General features: G+C 44.3%; 1 protein-coding gene across 10 annotated transcripts in view; it reads left to right on the top strand.

Moving 5' to 3' along the window:
• The first annotated feature begins 2,870 nt into the window (after nt 1–2,870).
• CCDC85A (coiled-coil domain containing 85A) overlaps nt 2,871–19,166 on the top strand; it is a 60,209-nt gene continuing 43,913 nt past the window's right edge. For 6 of the 10 annotated variants that reach the window (XM_048938181.1, XM_048938182.1, XM_048938184.1 and 3 more), the window contains exons 1-2: nt 2,871–3,371; nt 5,439–6,354. In XM_048938181.1, coding sequence (XP_048794138.1) covers nt 3,153–3,371; nt 5,439–6,354 — 1,135 coding nt within the window. In that variant the 5' untranslated portion in view covers nt 2,871–3,152. Of the gene's footprint in view, nt 3,372–5,438; nt 6,355–7,247; nt 8,561–8,778; nt 10,966–14,359; nt 14,437–19,166 lie in introns of those variants that run through there. The other 4 variants (XM_048938188.1, XM_048938189.1, XM_048938191.1 and 1 more) reach the window with 3 other exon arrangements.

Here is a 19,166-nt window from a genome sequence, read left to right on the forward strand (position 1 = left end):
GTGAAGCGATGGTTTGTGCTATAGTTAAGCTAAATGTTGTTTTGTTTTTTTGTTTTTTCCTTCTCAGAATCTTTCCCAAATCGTCCCCCTCTCTTCTCTTACCTCTGTTTTGTTCAAATTTGTTACCTGGGCTGTCATGCCTGCGCCTGTGCAAACCATACACTGTGATTGTCTCTCCCAGTGAATTTCTGCTCTGCTATGTGCAAAACAAAAAAGCAATGAACCAACCAGCCAACATCACTCTAGTGCCCTCCAGTTAGCCTAAATCAGCTTCTGGAAATCTCTTTGCAATCAACTGAATAATAGCTGTGGGTAGATTAGATTGTGCATGGAGATGGAAGCTGCAGAGGAAGGTGATCTGTGGGATCACCATTCATTCATTGACCATCGTGGCACACCCTCTTATTTCCTGCCACGTGTGGCACTGCATGCATTCATACACACAGGAGCATCTCAGCAGCCCCACGCCAGTAAAAAACTTCACAGCCTTACTGTATGAGAGGATGGTAAATGTGGAGTTGGTGGCTGTTTGCTGAGATGGCAGCGCTGTTGGAAGTTGGTGCATCCTTTGGTACGTCCACAGAATCAGAACAGAAGGTGGAGAAAGGATGGAGTTAGCAGATCTAGCTCCAGCTTCAGCTTGCAGCTCCACCTGCCCTTGTGATCACTGGGATAGCTTCACACACCTATTATTAGCTTCTTTCTTCTCCAAGATTTTTGTTTTTTTTGGTGTCAGCTTTTCAGTATTGCTTTCACTGGATGAAATGATGATCAGTCTGTTCATTGAATGCATTCAGAGAACTCTTCATGCTGCCTTCTCCATCTGTATGGCTAGCATATTGCACCAGATCACTGCAAAGAATTGCCAGACAGCTAGAGACTGAGGGTTTGATCAGAATCATATATACTTGAAAAATGATGCTATAATTTTTTAAACTGCCATAGCAACAAAGACTATATCATTAGGAATTAATACTTTCTGCAAGAAAGGCTCTGAATGCTTCACTTCATAGGAGCCCAAACACTGAAGGTGCGTTTGTTGTTGTTTTAATTTGAAAGGGGTGGAAAAAAATGTATGTTAGTAATGCTTAAATTTAAGCAGAACCACAAACAGACAACTAATTAAAGGATTTAAAGCAGAAACTTTCTTTTCCCTCTGTCAGTTAATTTGAAAATACTATTTTTCTAGATTTCTTCTACATTTTCCTAGTTGTGAATCCACGAACCTTCATCTTTCTCAAAAATGTTCTGGGGATGAGAAAGCTGCATGTTTAGTGCAGCTACGTGGCTCTTAGGACATGAGGGCTCCAGTGATTTTCCCCTCTGTCCTGCCAGGAAGGAGGAGTGGATGGAGCTGCTGGTCACTGAGTGCTTGTGAAGCTGCTCTTGGCTTTTCTGACCCTGGGATCCTCTCTGGATGTTGAAGACTGCTAGAAAGAAATGGGGCCCACTGCCCAAATCGAGCATCTTTGCCAACAGGGAATGGATAGGAGGAGTTAGAGGTGAGGGTGCATTTGCATGTCTGCAATCTTATCGGGTCATGGAGGCATGGTTGGATGGCTCACGGGACTGGGGTGCTCCATGGGTGGATGGAGTCTCACTGGAGGTGCCCAGAAGTGTTGGTCAAATCCTTGTGTGTTTATCAGAGGTTAGAATAATGTTTTGGAGAAATCAGAGCCCTGAAGTGCTGGATAACCTGCAGGCAGTGGTGAAAGGACTGTGCTGACCCTCAGGGACCTCCCAGCACTGCAGCCCCTGTGCCCAATTGTTTCAGCCTGAGGGTGAAAATGATTCAGGGGACAAGACAACCTTGCAAAAAAGCAGCTTCAAGTTGAAATATAAGTGTGTTTTGGGGCACCTGTGGTCATCACTGCTGCTGCTGATCAATGCCAGCCCGAGTGGGCTGTTGTACAGACAGTTTGGAACCTGCCAGGAGCTGGAAATAATTGCCTGGCATTTCTCACTCTCATCTTGATCCTGCAACATGAGTGTGAAATGAGACCCTTCACACACTGAAGCACTCTGGATGAGTTTCACTTCATATGCTTCAGGTCTGTGTTCAGAACTACTGAAGTATTTCCCGTGGCCACACCTCATGTTAACATGGAGCTGAGTCTCTGTTGGAGTTTTTGGATTAAAAGTCTCCATTCCTGTGAATAAGAAATCTACCATCACGAGGCCTTTCAGCTAATACCCTGCTGAATTACAAGAGTAAGAAACGCCTTTATTTATCACTGCCTTTCCCCCCAAGCTGTTCTTATTTAGTCGCACTAAAATGGAATGTATTTGGCATAAAATACGACAGCTCATCTTCTTGGCCTGTTGGTGTACTTTCGCTGTGGCTGGTCAATGCTTTTATCTAAAGCTTTGCTTCCTGAAGATTTCAGGGAGTGGTGGGAGGGTGAAAACACAAGGTTCGTGCTTAGCACTGTGGGATACGGTGATGGCGAAGCTCCGTTGAGTGACAGACTCGGGGTCTCCCCTCGGGAAGAAGCTGTTTCATGCGCAGGTGTGGCAAGATGGGAGGCGGCTGTCAGCCAATAGCTCACCGCGTAGTGGCGTTTCACCCAGCTCCGAGCTGCATCACGTCACCCTTCTAAGCGGCACAGACGGGTTGTCGAGCGTTGTTCCCAAAGCACCCGCGAGACGGCTTTACGCGCAGCATCTCTAAGCAGACGGGCTCAGCCCGAGCTTTGATCCCGGAGCCGCTCGGCCGCAGGACGGCTCCAGCCGATGCGGGCGGCGCTCAGCAGGTGGCGCTCTCGAGCCGCGCGGCCCGCACCGGCGCGCCCCTCCCCGCCCGCCCCGCACGTGGCGCGCCCGCTAAAAGCCGCCGGCGGCCCCGCGCCCGCCACTGGCGCCGGCAGCGCCCGCGCGGCCCTGCGCCCGGCGTCCCGCGGCGGAGAGGCGGCGGGCCGGGGGCATGGGGTGCGCGCCGACTTGTTGCGGGAGCTGAGCTGGTTTTTTTTCTTTTTTTTTTTTTTTTCCTGGCTATTTTTTTTTTTTTCTTCTTCTTCTTTTTTTTTTCTTCTCATTTCTTCCTCTCCTCCCCCGGCGAAATTTGCTCCTCGGACCGCGGCCGGTTTTCCTCCACGCCCTTCCCTCCTCCTCCTCGCTGCCTGGATCCATCGCGGTTTCCCCCGGTCCGCAGCATGGCCAAAGTGGCGGCGGAAAGTTGCGGGACGGCGCCGGCCGAGGACTTGTCCAAGGTGTCGGACGAAGAGCTGCTCCAGTGGAGCAAGGAGGAGCTGATCCGCAGCCTCCGCCGCGCCGAGGCCGAAAAGATGAGCGCGATGCTGGACCACAGCAACCTGATCCGCGAGGTGAACCGCCGCCTCCAGCTGCACCTCGGCGAGATCCGCGGCCTGAAGGTAGCGCTCGGGGCGGGCCGGGGGGCGCCGCTTCGTCACCTGCGAGCCGGGATGCGCTGCGCCGGGCGAAGCGACGCGTCCCCATCGGGAAAGCGCGGCGATAGGCATGCAGGAGGCCGTGCCCGCTTTACGCTGCCGCCGTGTAAGGTGACTTAATACGAGCTGCTGGGCAGCATCCCGCAGCCGTATCGCGGTTCCGTTCCGCTCCCAGCGCTGTGCCGCTGCCGGCTGCGACGCTGCGTCCCTCCTTCGTTGAACTCTCGGCCGGTGAGAGCCGTAGGATCCCGGCGCTTCCTTCTCAGCTTCTGAAGGCTGGGGAGGCGGTGCGGTTGCTTACAGGTGATTGCCCCGGTGCAGCGTGCGGCGGTCTGTTATAGAGCGGGGTTGTTAGCTTAGAGATGGCTAAAAGGCAGCTTCTGTCTTATTGCTTCGAGAAATGAAACTGTCTTAAGAAATTCCTTTCGAAGTTAAAGGGAAGGAGGCACTCAAACGCAGCGTGGGCTTTGCGTTATGACACGAGGGAATACGGGAAGAGGGATCCCGATTTGCAGAATAGCTCCAGGCGAGTGAATTGTTGAAAAAGCATCTTTGGTAGCTGTGTGACACAACTAAGTAGTGTGCAGGGGGAGGCTGCTCCTCTGCCTTCCCGTTCTGCAGAGTGTGAGTTTGTCCCTTCTGAGGATATGTGATGTCCTGGGTGGGAGACCTCTCAATGGCAGTGCATCAGTGCAAGCAGATGTGACCTTTGTGATGCAGCTACGTGTTGTGCCATCACGTGGGATTATCTGCCAGATGAGGAACAAGCCAGGCCAAGATGTGCAGGAAGGAGTGACAAGTTCCCCTTGCAGTGCTTAACTCCCTAAGTGACGTGTGACTTCCACCATTTGTTCAGATGTCTTAGCTGGAATTTCCACAGGGAATTTGGGAGAACGAGGTCTGACACCCTGCTGTGGTGCCTGAGCCTCTCTGTCCATGAGAAAAAGTAGGGCCCTGAGCAGCAGCGATGCCTGCACTTGGTATGTGGGTCCTCCTGCTTCTGCCTGAGCCGTGGGATCACTTGAAGTATTTCTCTCCAGCACAGGTTTCTTGAGGCTGCCTTGAGTTTGCTTTGAGAGGAATATCAGACAAATGCACATGTCTAGTGGAGCTGCAAAAGCTTCACGCTCTTCAGAAACTGTGCTAAAATGGCCTTTCTGTAAGGCTTGTCTTCTAATGGTTGTGACTCATCTCCGCTTCTAATATCCCACAGAAGAAGGAATGAATATTGAGTAGAGAGAAAGTAAGATATGGCCACAGGAAAGTAAGATATGGCCACTAGAAACACGAGATAATGACAGTATTTTCTTTGGCATGTTGTTCTGCTTTAGTAGTAGCTTGAACACTTCTGCTTCGGTGCATTTGCTTCGGGTGCTTCCTCACCTAAGGAAGGATGTGGAGTCACGTACTTGGATTGGAATGCAGAATCTGTTAAAACACCCAACACTGTGGGTTCATTTCAGAGTGGTTGAGGTTGTGCTGTTAAGCTGGTGATTAATAAGGTTCCCTTATGCAAATCTGGAATGAAATCAAAACTTAAATATCTTAAATCTCTAACATGTGCTCACTTTCATATGTGATTATGTTCTCAAGAGTAGAGAGCATAAGCGTTAATAATTAAGTGGAATGACAATTTCTGATATACTTCAGTTATATTTAGCAGTGCCATGCACGTGAATATTTGTCAAGGGAGTGAGATCCTGATGAGAAAGCGTATGATCTTTGCTTTGTTGGGGAACAGAGCTATCCTGATATTTAGGATGAGCATAAATTAAACACCCGAAGCTTTCTTTGCCTGATCAGAATTGAGCTTTTGAACCTTTGAAAGGTTATAGTCACTTGTTGGGCAGCAGCTCTGTTTGTTTGGAGCACGTTGTTGTATGGCAGATCCACACATGCAATTATTTCTGCCTTGCTCGAGTGCTTAAATGATGGGTTTATGGCAGTGCTGTTTGCTGGCTCGTATCATGGTGGTGATGTGACGCTGGTTCTTTTAGACACCTCTCAGTCATGATTATCTTTCTTTTAAAGGATATCAATCAGAAGCTGCAAGAAGATAACCAGGAGCTGAGAGACCTCTGCTGCTTTCTGGATGACGACAGGCAGAAAGGCAAGAGGGTGTCCCGTGAGTGGCAGAGACTGGGCAGATACAGTGCCAGTATTATGCACAAAGAGGTTGCCTTGTACCTGCAGAAGCTGAAAGAATTGGAAGTGAGACAAGAAGAAGTGGTTAAGGAAAACCTGGAGCTGAAGGAACTGTGTGTGTTGTTGGATGAGGAGAAGGGCGGTGGAGCGGGCAGCCGGAGCTCCATTGACAGCCAAATCAGCCTGTGCCAATTAACTGCCACCAGCACGTACATAAGAGATGTCGGTGATGGGAGCAGTACTTCTAGCACGGGAAGCACAGACAGTCCAGATCATCATAAACATCATCCGAGTACGAGCCCAGAACATCTTCAAAAAGCTCGGGGTGAAGGAAGCCCCGAGCATCAGAAGCACAGGAGTATCAGCCCTGAGCATCTCCAGAAGCCCAGGAGTTCGGGCAGTCCTGATCATCACCTGAAAGGACCGAGTCCAGAACATCAGAAAACCATTGTCAAAGCACCTGAACAACAAAAGCACAGCAGTAGCAGTCCAGAAACTCTCCCAAAGCATGTTTTGAGTGGTAGCCCTGAACACTTTCAAAAGCAGAGGCCTGGCAGTAGCCCTGAGCATCAAAAGCACAGCGGTGGCAGTCCAGATCATCTTCAAAAGCACACGCCCAGTGGAAGTACAGAACATCTCCACAAAGTGAGGGGCACGAGCCCTGAGCACCTCAAAAAACACTATGGAGGGAGCCCAGAGCATCTCAAGCATCTCAGTGCAGGCAGCAGAGAAGGTACCCTCAGGAGACAAGTAACAGATGACCTGTCCCCTCACCACAGAAGTATATACAATGGAATGAATGGTGGGTCAATAAACTTAGTGAAAAGTCACTGTGAAAATTAGCAAGGTGGTTTCAGTTCTGTTTTGGCTGGTTATGGAAAAGGAGTATTTTTCTTATGTGAAATGGAAGGCAAGAGGTCTGGTGTCAACATTATTCTGGTAGCAAGCAGATTCATTAGATTATAACTCTTTGTCTGTCCAGTAGGTGTTGGGTGGTTTGAAAAAGCAGGGATGTGAATCTTGAGTGCTTGCTTGTAGGGTATAAAGCAATAGTTCTTGCTCTTAATCCAGCTCTGTGGAAGGAGAGACTGTCCTAAATAGGCTTATTTACATCCTTAGGGACCAGTTGTCTGTGTTTCTTGTCCTGCCTATTTTGTGAGTCGTTGCAGTGGAGGTGAAGGTCTCCAGTTTTTCTTCCACTTTCCTAACTTAGCCTGTGTGGAGCCTTAAGGATTATAAAATCTAATGTTTATTGGTTTATTGGCTTCTTATATCTGTCTTTATGGATTTAGAAAAGTACACAAATGATAGGGTGAGGCTCAATATACTTGAACGTGCAGTGCCTTCTAAAACTTTTCAAAGCTTTGACTTTGCACGTGTTTAATTATAATAAGTTAAAAAAAATCAGGGATGATCTCAGGGTTTTTTTGTGGGTGTTGTTATTGCTGTGCTTGATGAAGATGGCCAACAAGCAGGACAGCTTCTAAGAGCTGTGTGTTCTCCCTGATTGCAATTGCCTAAAGATAGGCACAATGTCAATATTTGGAAAGACAAGCAGTTGTGACAGTATTAAAATGAATGAAATAGAGCAAATGATTACAACAAAATTGAAACATCCTGCTGGTGCTGCTGGAGTAACTTTCTGTAGACGTGGTGCAATTTCTGTAGCCTGCTTTATTTTCTTTGTGCTTAAAGATGTTTTCATAAAGGAAATCAGCATCTTGTATACTTGAAAGCCCATTTCTTGGACCTCTACGCATCTGAAGTCAAGTTCTGAAGTGAGGATTTTGCCTTAATAAATTGTCTTGGGTGGAGTTCACATATTTCTGTCTTATAAGCAGCTGGGAGGAGTTGTCTTGGCACTGGTGGAAGTGAATGCTTGTTGGATCTGCTTGAGATGGAGTGAGCTCTGTGCTGGGTGCTGTCCTCATCACTTACCATGCTTCTCTCTCACACCTGTCCATTTATCTGTGATGGTTATCTCTGCTGAAGGCATTCTGTAAGTTAACCTGCTCTGCAGGGACAAATCCAGATTACTTATGGTGAGATGGATATACTTGACAGGGCTGACAAACCCCAGAGTGGGAAGTGTGAGAGACTTCTCATTAATTTTTGAAGCATTTTAAAGTGATTAGCAAGAAGAATGCTTGACAATCTTGTGAAGATGTGCAATGCATACACTAAGAAAGTTGATTTTATAAAACGTCCTTTTAAATACAGTGTTTCTTTCATCATTCACTTCTTCCTGTTCAAAATGAGTGCATTGACTCAGCTGTGAGTAGAGCGAACTATGGAACCCCAAAGCTGCCCTTTTCTTACTGGTGTTCATCAGATGGTAAAGCAGAAAAATGATGTAAGGCTTTAAGTGTTTATTTTTGAAACTCATTCACAGACAAATATATGGTTTTCTGCTCTCAGCATGGTGGGCTTTTCGATGGCATTTGTTTTGTCCAAATGGTCATGCTGAGAGCTCAGCATTATTACTAACAGGAAGGTGGTTGTGTTAAAGCTGTGATGACTGGTGTCCTCTATGTAGTGTATTGCCATCATCTATAGCTTGGCTTCAAGCCATGAGGAGCTGAAGGTGGCAGCTGTCCATCTAGGAGTCTGTTTATTGACTTTAATCAGAGTTTTGCCTGTCCTGCACTTCATATAATCAGTTTTGCAGAGGACTTGGCTCACCAGTAAGTTGTCAAATGTCTCCTCTTTCATGTTTATGTAACTTGATGCTGGCATGGAGTGGATGTCAGCTGGGAGGCTTTCTTCTAACATTGGTTTGGCCTTGGTCTCGCTTCAGTCAGTGGTTATGTGTGACAGCTTTGCTGTGAGGGACTTGCCTTAAACTTCAAAGAGGTACTTGGTCTTCACATCTGGGCTGAGTTGTGGGTTTTGATTGTGTCAGCTGCTGTTAATGTGGGTAAGGGCAAGTAATGTGGAAGTGCTAAAAGCACTGGCTGTTATCACTGTTACAGCACTGCTTGTTGTCATGGCAAAAGTAATCACAAGTAAATCATGATTTGCGCACTTTGTGTACATCCCTGTATTTTGCATCTGCTGTAAGGGTTGGTGAGAGTGTGTAAAACATGGCTTGGACATTCTGATGAGCAGTATAAAAGGATGCTGCTTTGGGTTCTTACCTCCAAATCATGTAGTATATATGCTATGTCAGAGCTGATTCATTAAAACGTGGGGGCTGTGATGTCACATCTGTTCAATTATTTTGCAGGTCACTTCTGATCTTATTATGGGACTCACCTACTGGCAGCAAGAGAGGATGAAGTGCTTGTGATCCTAAATGATGAATGTTAACATCTTCTGACTTATTGATGAACGTATAAAATGATAAATAATCAGAATTTAGGTGTCTCAGTAGAGGACTGACCTGTCTCTGTTGGTCTTGACTCCAAACCATGTTTGAGAGGAGAAAGTATTCCTCTGCACATTGGATCTTGTTCTGCAAAGTACTGTGTTGTCTATCTGAAATCGCTGTTCCTGTCTGAAAAGCATGCATAAAAACAGCCTGACTATTTCTGCTGGATCAGGAGCTTCTGTACATCACTGACAGTGCCTGCTCACCCTGAGTTGTGGTCTTGTTAGTGCCTAGGTGACCACAGGGAAGCAATGTGTTCAGTCAGGTACAGTTATTTAAACCAGAACTTTCCCTGCATGTGAACACATGGGGAATGGAGTTGGTCAGCTACATTTAAATCAATTCCAGTGGTATCAGAAACATGATACATATCAGACTTATAAATCAGTTTTAGTTATTGCACAGCGCTTTACAGCACTGCATTAACCATTTTGGCTTCATGCATGTTTTAAGCTGTTGTGTGGCACACAGGAAGCTGCTGCAGGTCAGGAGCACCTTTGGTCCTTAGGAACAGCTGAAGGAGCAGAGAATGAGGTGATAATGTTTACTTTCATAGTTTTTCTCACTTTCTATTCTCAGGAGTTTGATCTTGTCATTTTTTTTCTTGTGTGACTTGTCAACAAAACCTGAAAACACTTGAGAAGCTTTCTGTAAGTGTGTGTGTATGTATGTATGTAATAATAACTTACCCAGTATTCTACATGCATTTCTGAAAAGTGCATCCTCGTTTCTTGGAGTGACAGAAGATGAGGTCTGAAAGCTGTGTTTTCTATTAACAAACATCAAGCCAAACTTACATATCTTGTTTTTCAAGGCTTCAACCAAATGAATGCGATGATAAAACTATGATGACTCTCAGATGCTCTGGTTAATGAGCACAGATATTTGGAACAGACACTGAGTTTAGAAGAGAAAATGCCAGTGGTGTTAAATACATGAAATTAGATTGTACCATAACCCTTAATAGTCTTTAACTGACACAAATACCTGGGGTGGAGCTGCCTCTATAGAAATTCATGTCACTTTAGCATTTGCAATCTAAGTGGCGTTGTAGCAATTCATTGTAAACTCTCTGTTTTAAGAATTCCTTTGTTTTACCCCAGGCTTTGACTTCTGTGTGCAGAGAAAATATCAGAAGGCTTTCGTGTGTGCTTTTTGCTTCCTGCTGAGGTTATTACAGAGGAGCAGTAAAACTGCTGACTAACACTGCGTGCTGCTGGAGGTGTGAGGGCTCTTGTGGAGCAAATGCAGCAGCACCTCAATTGAACAAGACTATTTGTAAGTTAAGCTCAGCTTCAATCTTGAGCCATTCCTGCTGTAAATGTGCTTCTTGGGAGGGGAACGCAGTAAGAAAATATCTTTATTTTGCTTCTCTAAGTAAAAAGAGAAAATTACAGTATCTCTTCAGAGAGAGAAACCTTGCAGTAACATTACTGAAACAAATGATAGCCTTTCCATGGAAACAGCTCACATTGTGCAGGCCAAACAGTGAAATGATGTCACTTTTGCTCGTGTTCTCTTCTTGCAGTTGGAATGGAAGTGATTTTCCTATCCAGAATGGCAGTGCACAGCATGGCACTTGGGACTTCAGCTTTCCCAATGGCACCCACGCTGGTACAGCTGCCATTTGAAGCCTGATACAGCGTTGCTTGCTCTTGAGAGCAACCTGATATGTAAGCTGAGGCTTCAGGATTGGTGGAATTTTTTTTTTGCTTGTCAGTGTGAGTTAATCTACTGCTTCTTTTTGGTGTTTAAGTGTAGAGCTCTGAATCTTTTGTGTTAATGGGAGTCTGTCAGTTGAATTCCGTAGGTTTCACATCGGACTTGTAAATCAGTGTTACTGTATGCTGTAAGAGAATATGCACAAATGTGATTAGAGCGTGCTGTATTCATTACCAAACTCATTTCTGTGGAGGTTTTTTTTCTTTTCAGGTTGAAATTGTGACTTGTAATACCAACAGCAGTAACTGACCAGACTAGGGCTGACTGTACAAGTTCATGTCTGTCTCTGTCTGTTTGATGCTAGATGGGCACATGAAGTCATCACATAGGGGGTTTTACATTCCTTCTTGGATGTCATATCTTGCAAAACAGATGACTTTGCACTAAGGGCTTGCTCCTAATTCATTGGAGACAGTGATCCTGTCACTGTGAGTCCCAAGGTATTTTCTTCTGCATCAGCAGGAGAATCATCAGGAGCCTGGGGAGCAGTTAGTGCTGTCTGCCTGAAATATGTGGGCAGACTTCATTCCGTTTGAAAGTGCCAGAATGGAGAATCCTCACATTGAAGCCCTGAGTTCTTGCATGGGGACAGTGCCTTTTGCCTGGGGGCAGGACCTCATCTAACATGGACCCATGCATGGCTTTCTGAGGTACTGTGCTCTGGTTTTGTTAGAGTAAAATGTATTTTTAAAAACATTGCTCTGATTACATTGTGAAATCCTTTAATCTCTGGCAGCTCTAATGTAGAGTTTGGCTATTGTAATAATTCTTGGTGTTTGTTCAGGTACTTCAGCCTCATAGGATATACTATGTGTGTAATTAAAGGCAATTCTGTTTTGTTTTTGTTGTTGTTCTGCTATCTATAAATTGAATGTTTACTTTTGAGATGTATTAAGTTTCATTAGCTAGTGATGGAGAGTTGTTGCAAGCTGTGTAGGTGTTGGGGCTGATTGGGTTCATAATCAGAGGGGAGAGCATGGCAGCCAGTATAGTGTGGGGTTTGGCTTCGTGCTGCCAGTGACATTCTGTGCATGGACAGGTGTTATGGGGCATCCATAGTGAGGATGTATTTATTACTTAGAATGTATTTAACTAATGATATGATATAAATCTTGCCTGCATATACTTCTTGAATATCTGGCAAGTGGGCTCCGTTCAGAGTCAGGTAGGGCTGCAGTGCTCAGTTCTGGTTTTCTTTCTCAATGCAGAAAGAAGTATATCTTGACCTACAACAGCCATACTGGCAAAGGGTTTCCATCTGAACTACATGGTGGTTGTGGGAGAACTGGTGTTACAGCATCCTGCTTGAAGCTGTGGAAGAGTCCACTCAACCTCAGTGTTGTTGTCTATCCAAAGACAACTGTGATATCCCTTAGTAAAGAAAAAGGGGTAGAGCATTGTGTTGAGAAATCTGGAGAAATGACTGAGCTTCCTATTAAAACACAGCTAAACTCTTCAGCCACAGTGGCAGATCTATCCAGGCTCTGTGAAATGATGTCAAGGCCTTGAGAAGCATCACGTGTTCCTTTGGGTAACACAGAGCAAAAGATAACGTGTAAAGACATGGTAATTAGTGCTGGGGGATTCATCTGGTTTAAGACAAACCTCAGCTTCTAAGTAGCTTGAACTGTAAATGGGCTTCACTCAGATGTTTTGTTACATTGCTGTTAATGGGAAGAACTTTTGTTTGTCGTCATCTAAAACAGCCAGCCCTAATTCCTGCTGGGGGAAAGAAGAGGATAAAATGCTGATTGTCCCAGTGAGCTGATTCACTATAGCAATTTCTCATTTTCTTAAGGATATTTTTCCTTTGTACAAGACATACGATTTTTTTATTCCCATATATCCAACTTTGGCTTGTGATATTGCTCAAGAACTTAGGAATTTGTCTTTCACCTTTTATTGCGAACCTCAAGTGATGTAAGAGGTTTTAGTATTGTCCTTTGATTCCTTTAGGGATGCACATTAAAAATCTCGTGTAACGTGGGGAATGAACAGTTGAGAAATGGAAAGGTGTGTTTAAACAGACAAGGAGGATGAATTCAGCCTTCTCTCTTTCCCTTCTTTGTTTTGTTTCGGGTTCTCTTATTTTGGGGCTTGGAGTGTCAGAACAGAAAAATACCAAAGAAAATAAGAATAAGGAAAGGTGAATGAAGAGAAGGTGTTGAATAGTAGGACTAAAAGACAGTATTAATTATACAAGTATACAAGTATAAAAAGGGGGGAAGCTTATATACTAAAGTATTCTTACAACAGGCATGGAAACAAAAGAAATCCCATGCCATGATGATACCAGTCTGTGCACACTTCGTATGTTTGTAAGTCTTTTAGGTCCTTTTAATTCTGCAGGATACACAGAAGTGCTGGGATCATGGTTTGAGATCTGCACGTGAGCATTTAGGGATGCATGGCATGAAAGTGTTTGCAGATCTATTGACTGTAAATGGGACAGCCTACCTCAAGATAGCAGCTGTCCTAGAAAGATGAACAGTTAGGTGAAGCCTGTGAATAACAAGTAGCCTTAGTTCAGCTCGTTGGTTTTGCTGTAAAACTTGTGGCTTATTTGCATTGCCTCTGTATGTTCTTGGTGAGCCAGCAGTTACGCACTTGGGTGCTTCAGCAAGTCAGTGTTTCTTTAACCCTTTATTTTTCCTTTACATCATTTGGTGTAGTATGCTGTGAGTTACTATGGCTGTTATGTCATGATTTTTTTTTCTCCTCTGTAACCTGAAGTTATACTGTCTTGAGGAAGTTCCTATCTTATTTGTACTGACACAACACACTTGTACTGAAGCCCTGCCATGAGAAACAGCTGGAGGATTGCATTGAGCCACGTGGTAAGCAACAATATTGAAAGTTCTTTTTCTTGTACCTTCTCAAGGCTACCCAAATTGTTCCATCACTTCCATGCCTGTCAAATCTGATCTGATCAGTAGTAGGATGCTGCTTGCAAGTATTTGGCCTCAAAGCTCACTCACTATGTTTGTGTCACTGTGTCTCTTTATCTTCGTGTGAATAGTGAAAACTTGCATTGATAACACTTCTTGTAGGAGTCTGGAAGAGGTGTATTTGTACCTTGGATTTGAAGCAGGGGGAAAAATGCTTTTCTGGAACTTGCAGAACTGATTCATCACTATGCAGCTCACATCTATGTGAGGTTCAGATAAGCCTGGAGAACAGCATTGATTGGTGACCCACATCCCCTTTTGGTTTCTGAGTTTATTTTGGTTTTGCAGAGGATGAATCCTAGTAATGTTAAAAATCCATCTTAGGATTTTTGTAGGTCAGAAAACATTACTGGTAACAGTAGGGAGGATAACATGGGAAGGAAAAAAAAAACCTAACAAAAGCGAGCAGCCAAAATTCATCTAAAGGCAGCCAAATACATCAAGCAGGAACATATGGATGCTGTGAAGTAGGCCCTGAAAACTGGTTTAGATCCTTCGAAGCATGTGAGTGCTTCACTCCTTGTTGGACATGTGACTTATACTGAGATGGGAGGCCCGGAGAGAAGCAAGATGCCTAAAGAGCCATGCCCCTTCAGTGCTCTGAATGGAGTCTGTAGCCTCTCGTTGTAGCTTGCCTTGCTTCCTTGTGTCTCTTTTAAGATTTTTCTAACTTGAATTTTGAATTTTAGGTTTTTGCAATATCATTAAGTCCATAAACAAAACCTAAAAGCAAAGCATTCCAACAACGGTTTTTCTTCCCTAACCAGATTTCCAACCACCAAGACCAAAGGCTCTGCAGTCTTAACTAAACAGTAGAAGATACCAGAATCAATGTCTCCTCCAGGTACAGGTGCTAAGAACTTCTTGATTTTCTTATTGGAACTTGATATTTGATCTGTGCTCCAGTTGGTAATGCTAAATCCTTCATGTTGGCTGCTTGCTACCATAGCACATGTGAATATTTTGGGGAGTTAAGAGGACAAAAAAGCATCCTGAGCATATTAAATTAAGTTCTGTTCAGCAATTGAATATTGCTTTTTGCCCATCTTTACATCATTTATAGAAGTAATAGGATGGAAAGAGTTATCTTTTAGTGTACACTGCAAGTTGAACTCTGCTGATAAAATGGTTGGCTGGACTGCCTGACAGCATGGAAGTGATTGATCAGACTTTCAGAAGCATGGATCTCAGTTCTGTCCTCTCAAGCACTTCACGTGGTGTTGAGGATCTCCTTGTATTGCTCACACTACTGCAGTTGTATCCAGCTGTAGACTGAGGGAGTGCAGCAGTGGTCTAAAAGAGATGTATCTCAGAAGGACTTGTTTTGTCCTTATTGCTCTCCAGTAACCTAAATTAAACAGGCCCTGTAGTTAGAGACAAGTCAATGCTTATCAGCTGCCACCTGGAAATGTGTACTGTGGGCACTGAAGCTCGGAAGCAGTTCCCTGGACAGTATATTCTATTCCAGCTCTGTTGCCTGATGGTGTTTCTGTTTAAACATTCTTGACTAAAGAGAATATTCTAATACCAGGATGGGTGTTTGAAAGATATTAATGTAGGATATTTGAATGAGAAATAGGTTTTATTTTGCTTTCAAAGCCAAATAACTTCAGAATTTACCAGTATTGAAAAAAAATCTGTACTTCTAATGTAGTGTCTTGTGTCTGTTTTGTTTGGTAGAGGTGTGCTTAGCAGATATTTTTTTTTCCCAGTAAATTTACATTAGGTGCCCACCCTGCATGTTATGCCCTAATGTGAAGTTTTGAGTATTTGCTGTCTTAGTTACTGGAGAAACAAGGTGCTGACCAGATGCAGTCAGGCGCCTTGTTCTCTGATTTAACGTTTTTGAGTGCTTAATTACCCCTGAGTTTTGTTAAATTTTAATTGATTGATCTTGCAGTGCTGCCCAGAATTCCATCATGATGCAGTAAGCTCTTGAACCTCACGGGAAAAAGTTTGTTATAGAAGGTGAAAGTGATCAGACTTTCACTGCCTGGAATGAGAAAAGTTCAGTTAGTGCTTGTATCCTGTTTGTTAAGAAATGCTGTTTCCCAGGGAGCCAGGAGCATCTTAATTTTAACCACTTTGGTCTCACAGTGCCTGTTTTCACCCATCGGTGCAGTTGGTGTTCATGTGCCTCAGCAGTGTGAGTGGCTGTGCTTGGTAGGTGAAGAACAAAGCAGCCAGCTGGCTTCAGGATCTAGCAGCATGGCTGTTAGTAGAACCTGGTGGAAGAGCAGTTGGATCCTGTGAGCAAAACTCAGGCTTTCAGAGCTTTGCTCCTTCTGGATTTCCCATGTCCTCACTCCTTCAGTTCTGCAGCTCTTCAGAGGCTGGGCATGATTGGAGTTGGAAAAAGCAGTACTGCTTAGTGGGGAATCTTGGTGAAATAAACTCTTGCTTTGAATGAGAAGGGCTGTATGGGTTTGGCTGCCTGGAGGGATCTCTACCTCTGGGTCTGGTGGTCTTGAAGCTGATGCTTGCAGGGAGCTGTGGATGTGATGTTAACCTGAATAAACTCTTACACCTGTTGGTAGTAAGTTGTAGCCTGGGTTTTGTTCAGCACTTATCAGTAGATCTCAAAGCAGTTTACCAAGGAAAAGAATATCATGATCTTCATCTTGTGCATGGAAGAACAATGGGCTGAACAAATGACAAGACAGCCCCCAGCTATATCTACGGTCCAGATTTCCTGCATTTTAGCTATGATTATTCCATTGCATCATACCACTCTTCTAACAGCTTTTTCTCAGCTTGTTTTGAATGTGGGGCAAGAAGTGGGGCTGAGGTTACTCACATGCCTAAAAAACACCTTTGTGAACAATTAGCTTGCTACAAATGCTCACAATGTGTTTCCTTTCAAAATCAAGTTTTAAGGCAATCTGTTTCCTTCCTTTCTGAATATTGTGACTTAAACTAACCAGGCCAGTGTGGTTCAAAGATATTTTTAACTTTTGTGCCTGCAACAGGCGTACTGTATGATCTTAATGCACCTCTTGCATTTAAAAGGTGTGCTTGAGAACACTTAAACATTTACCAAACTGACTTAAATGAAGCACTGTGATAGCTTTACTAAAGGAAATGACAGTTTTCTGTCTTGTTTCTAACACTGCAGGGTAGCTGTGTAGCTGTAATTGTCTTTGGGAGGTGGAAATGCTGGTCTGAAGCTGAGATGTGGTCAGCTATCAGCTGGGGGTTGTACTGAGCTGGTACCACCAAAGGGGGTATTCATCTTTCATCAGAATGAAATGTTGAAAAGAAAGCTCTTTCTCTTCAAAACAGATGTGTGAGAAATCAGAATATAATAATGTGGCAAGATAGTCACTGAACCCCTAGTGTCAATCCACAGTGTGGCTTCTTGTGGATGTGGCAGGGAAGGGGGGAAGGGCTGCTTAGGTCTAAATATCTGTGGCAGGACTTGTAGTATGAGCACCTGTGTGACATGGCACAAGTCAAGAGGGGCTCCTGGTGACATGGAGCCTTCTGAGACTTTTGACTGAGCGCCCTTTCCTTTCTGTCCACTCATTTCCAGCAGGTGGGTGGTGGCTGCTGATTGCTACCAAATGCTGTGGGTAGCACAGAAGCAGCGTGCAGGAGCAGTGTGTTGGAGGGAAGGTTGCATGAAGGCTCTTGCTGCCTATCAGAAGGTGGAGATTCGCTGTGCAATGTCACTGCTACGCAGTCATTTCTAAAAATTGTGAATGGCACCAACTGGAATCCAGTGCAGGGCTTTAAAGCTCTGTAGTAATGTACGCTCACTGGGGAACCAGGCTTTGACATTCAAAAATGACAGCCTGAAGGGTTCCGTTCTCTGATAAGTGATGACACTGCAAAGCCACGATTCTTGCTTTCTACTCTCATAACTACTTCAATTATGGCAGCTTCCTGCCATGCTAAGTATTGAGGTTTTTAATGTGGCTGTGGTCTGAGTGCGATTTAATGTTTGAAACTTGTCCAGGGATTAAAGTAGCGTTGATCTTGTTACTATTTTAATCTCTCTTATAAACTAGAGCAAGCGTCAAGTTGCATGTTCTGAGTGTGATTTAGCAACCTGTTAGTCTTCTAATTATCCTCTTCTTAATTAGATTGGTCTGATCATTTGGTGCTTGATATAAATGCATCTCCTTAAGTTCTCAGAGCATTAGCTTTTGGGAAAAACTTTATTGCTTTTCAATTAAGAAGTGTCTTGTTCCCTTACTTCAGCATGGGAGACGTGGTGCTGCTTCTGATGTGGCACTTGTCTGAATATCTTTCCTTGTAAAAAGTCTTCTGCAGAGCCATGTAGTCTTCTCCTATGAGAGCATTCCTATGGTATGACATGGGACTGTCATAGGTTTGTCACTTTAAACTTTTCCTGGATATTGGTCAGGAAATGAAACTCTGAACCGCTGGATAGGTAAAGTTAACTGTAAGAAGTTAAAGAGATGTGAAGAGACTAGAAAAAAATCTAATACAGTAATAATTGTCTAAAAAAATGAAGTAATTTCTCAAAACAACTCCCAGATATTTGAAAGTGGTCAAAATGTCAAGGTACAGTCCCAGTTGTTTTACTTCTGAGCTGAAACCTTGGGGGTACCAATGTCAGTCAGAGAGAATGGTTCTCTAATGCAGTGTCCAGAACATCCATGTGACAAGTGGCTGCATCCAAGGTGAAATGGCTTTAAACTGGAAGAGGGAAGGTTTAGACTAGGTATCAGGAAGAAATTCCTTACTGTGAGGGTGGTGAGACACTGAACAGGCTGCCCAGTGAGGTTGTGAATGTCCCGTCCCTGGAATCATTCAAGGGTAGGTTGGATGGGGCTGTGAGCAATCTGTTCTAGGGGGAGGCATCCCTGCCTGTAGCAGGAGATTGGAACTAGATGATCCTAAAGGTTACTTCTAACCCAAACCATTCTGTGATATTGTGCTTTGTGTTCAGTCAAGTGAACATGCTTTCCAAATGATCAGAATACAGATGCTCGAGTCATAAGCATGCATTAAAAGATGCAACATAGCAACACATTTATCTGTCTACCACAAAGAGGTGCTGAATTATGTTTCTGAGGCTGGAGACCATGGCGTGGCTGGAAAAGATACAGAGTGATAGAAGAACCAGAATACCTCTGTGTGTGTCTGGGCTGTTGTCCAGTGTGAGAGAAAGTTAGCAGGAGGAAAACTGTGCTGCCCTACTGCTTTCCAGAAGCAGTGTTATCCAGAAGCCTGCAGCTCGAGTGCGTGTAGAGATGGAACTGGGCAGGCTTAGGAGCACAAACCATCAGCAGATATCCTGCCTCGCCTTCCAGGAATATGGACAGGCCAATGAGTGAGGCTCTGGCTGCTGCTTGGGGTGAGCAAGTGCTTGCCTGCTGTGTGTTCTTGTGTGCTGTGCTATAACAGTACATGTGTGTGCAGCTGTGGGGACTGAAATCTTGCTGCTTCCGAGAACAAAGTGACTCACCATGTTGTCATGTTGGAGATACAGATCTAGGTAATGAACTGCTTTTGTTTATGCAGGTGACTGACTTTATACACTTGCACCTTCCCACTGAGTTCACAGGCTTGCAGAAGCTTTCTTTGTTTCATCTTCACATGGTG

This window comes from Lagopus muta, chromosome 2 (genome assembly GCF_023343835.1).
Source record: "Lagopus muta isolate bLagMut1 chromosome 2, bLagMut1 primary, whole genome shotgun sequence".
Lineage (NCBI taxonomy): Eukaryota > Metazoa > Chordata > Aves > Galliformes > Phasianidae > Lagopus > Lagopus muta.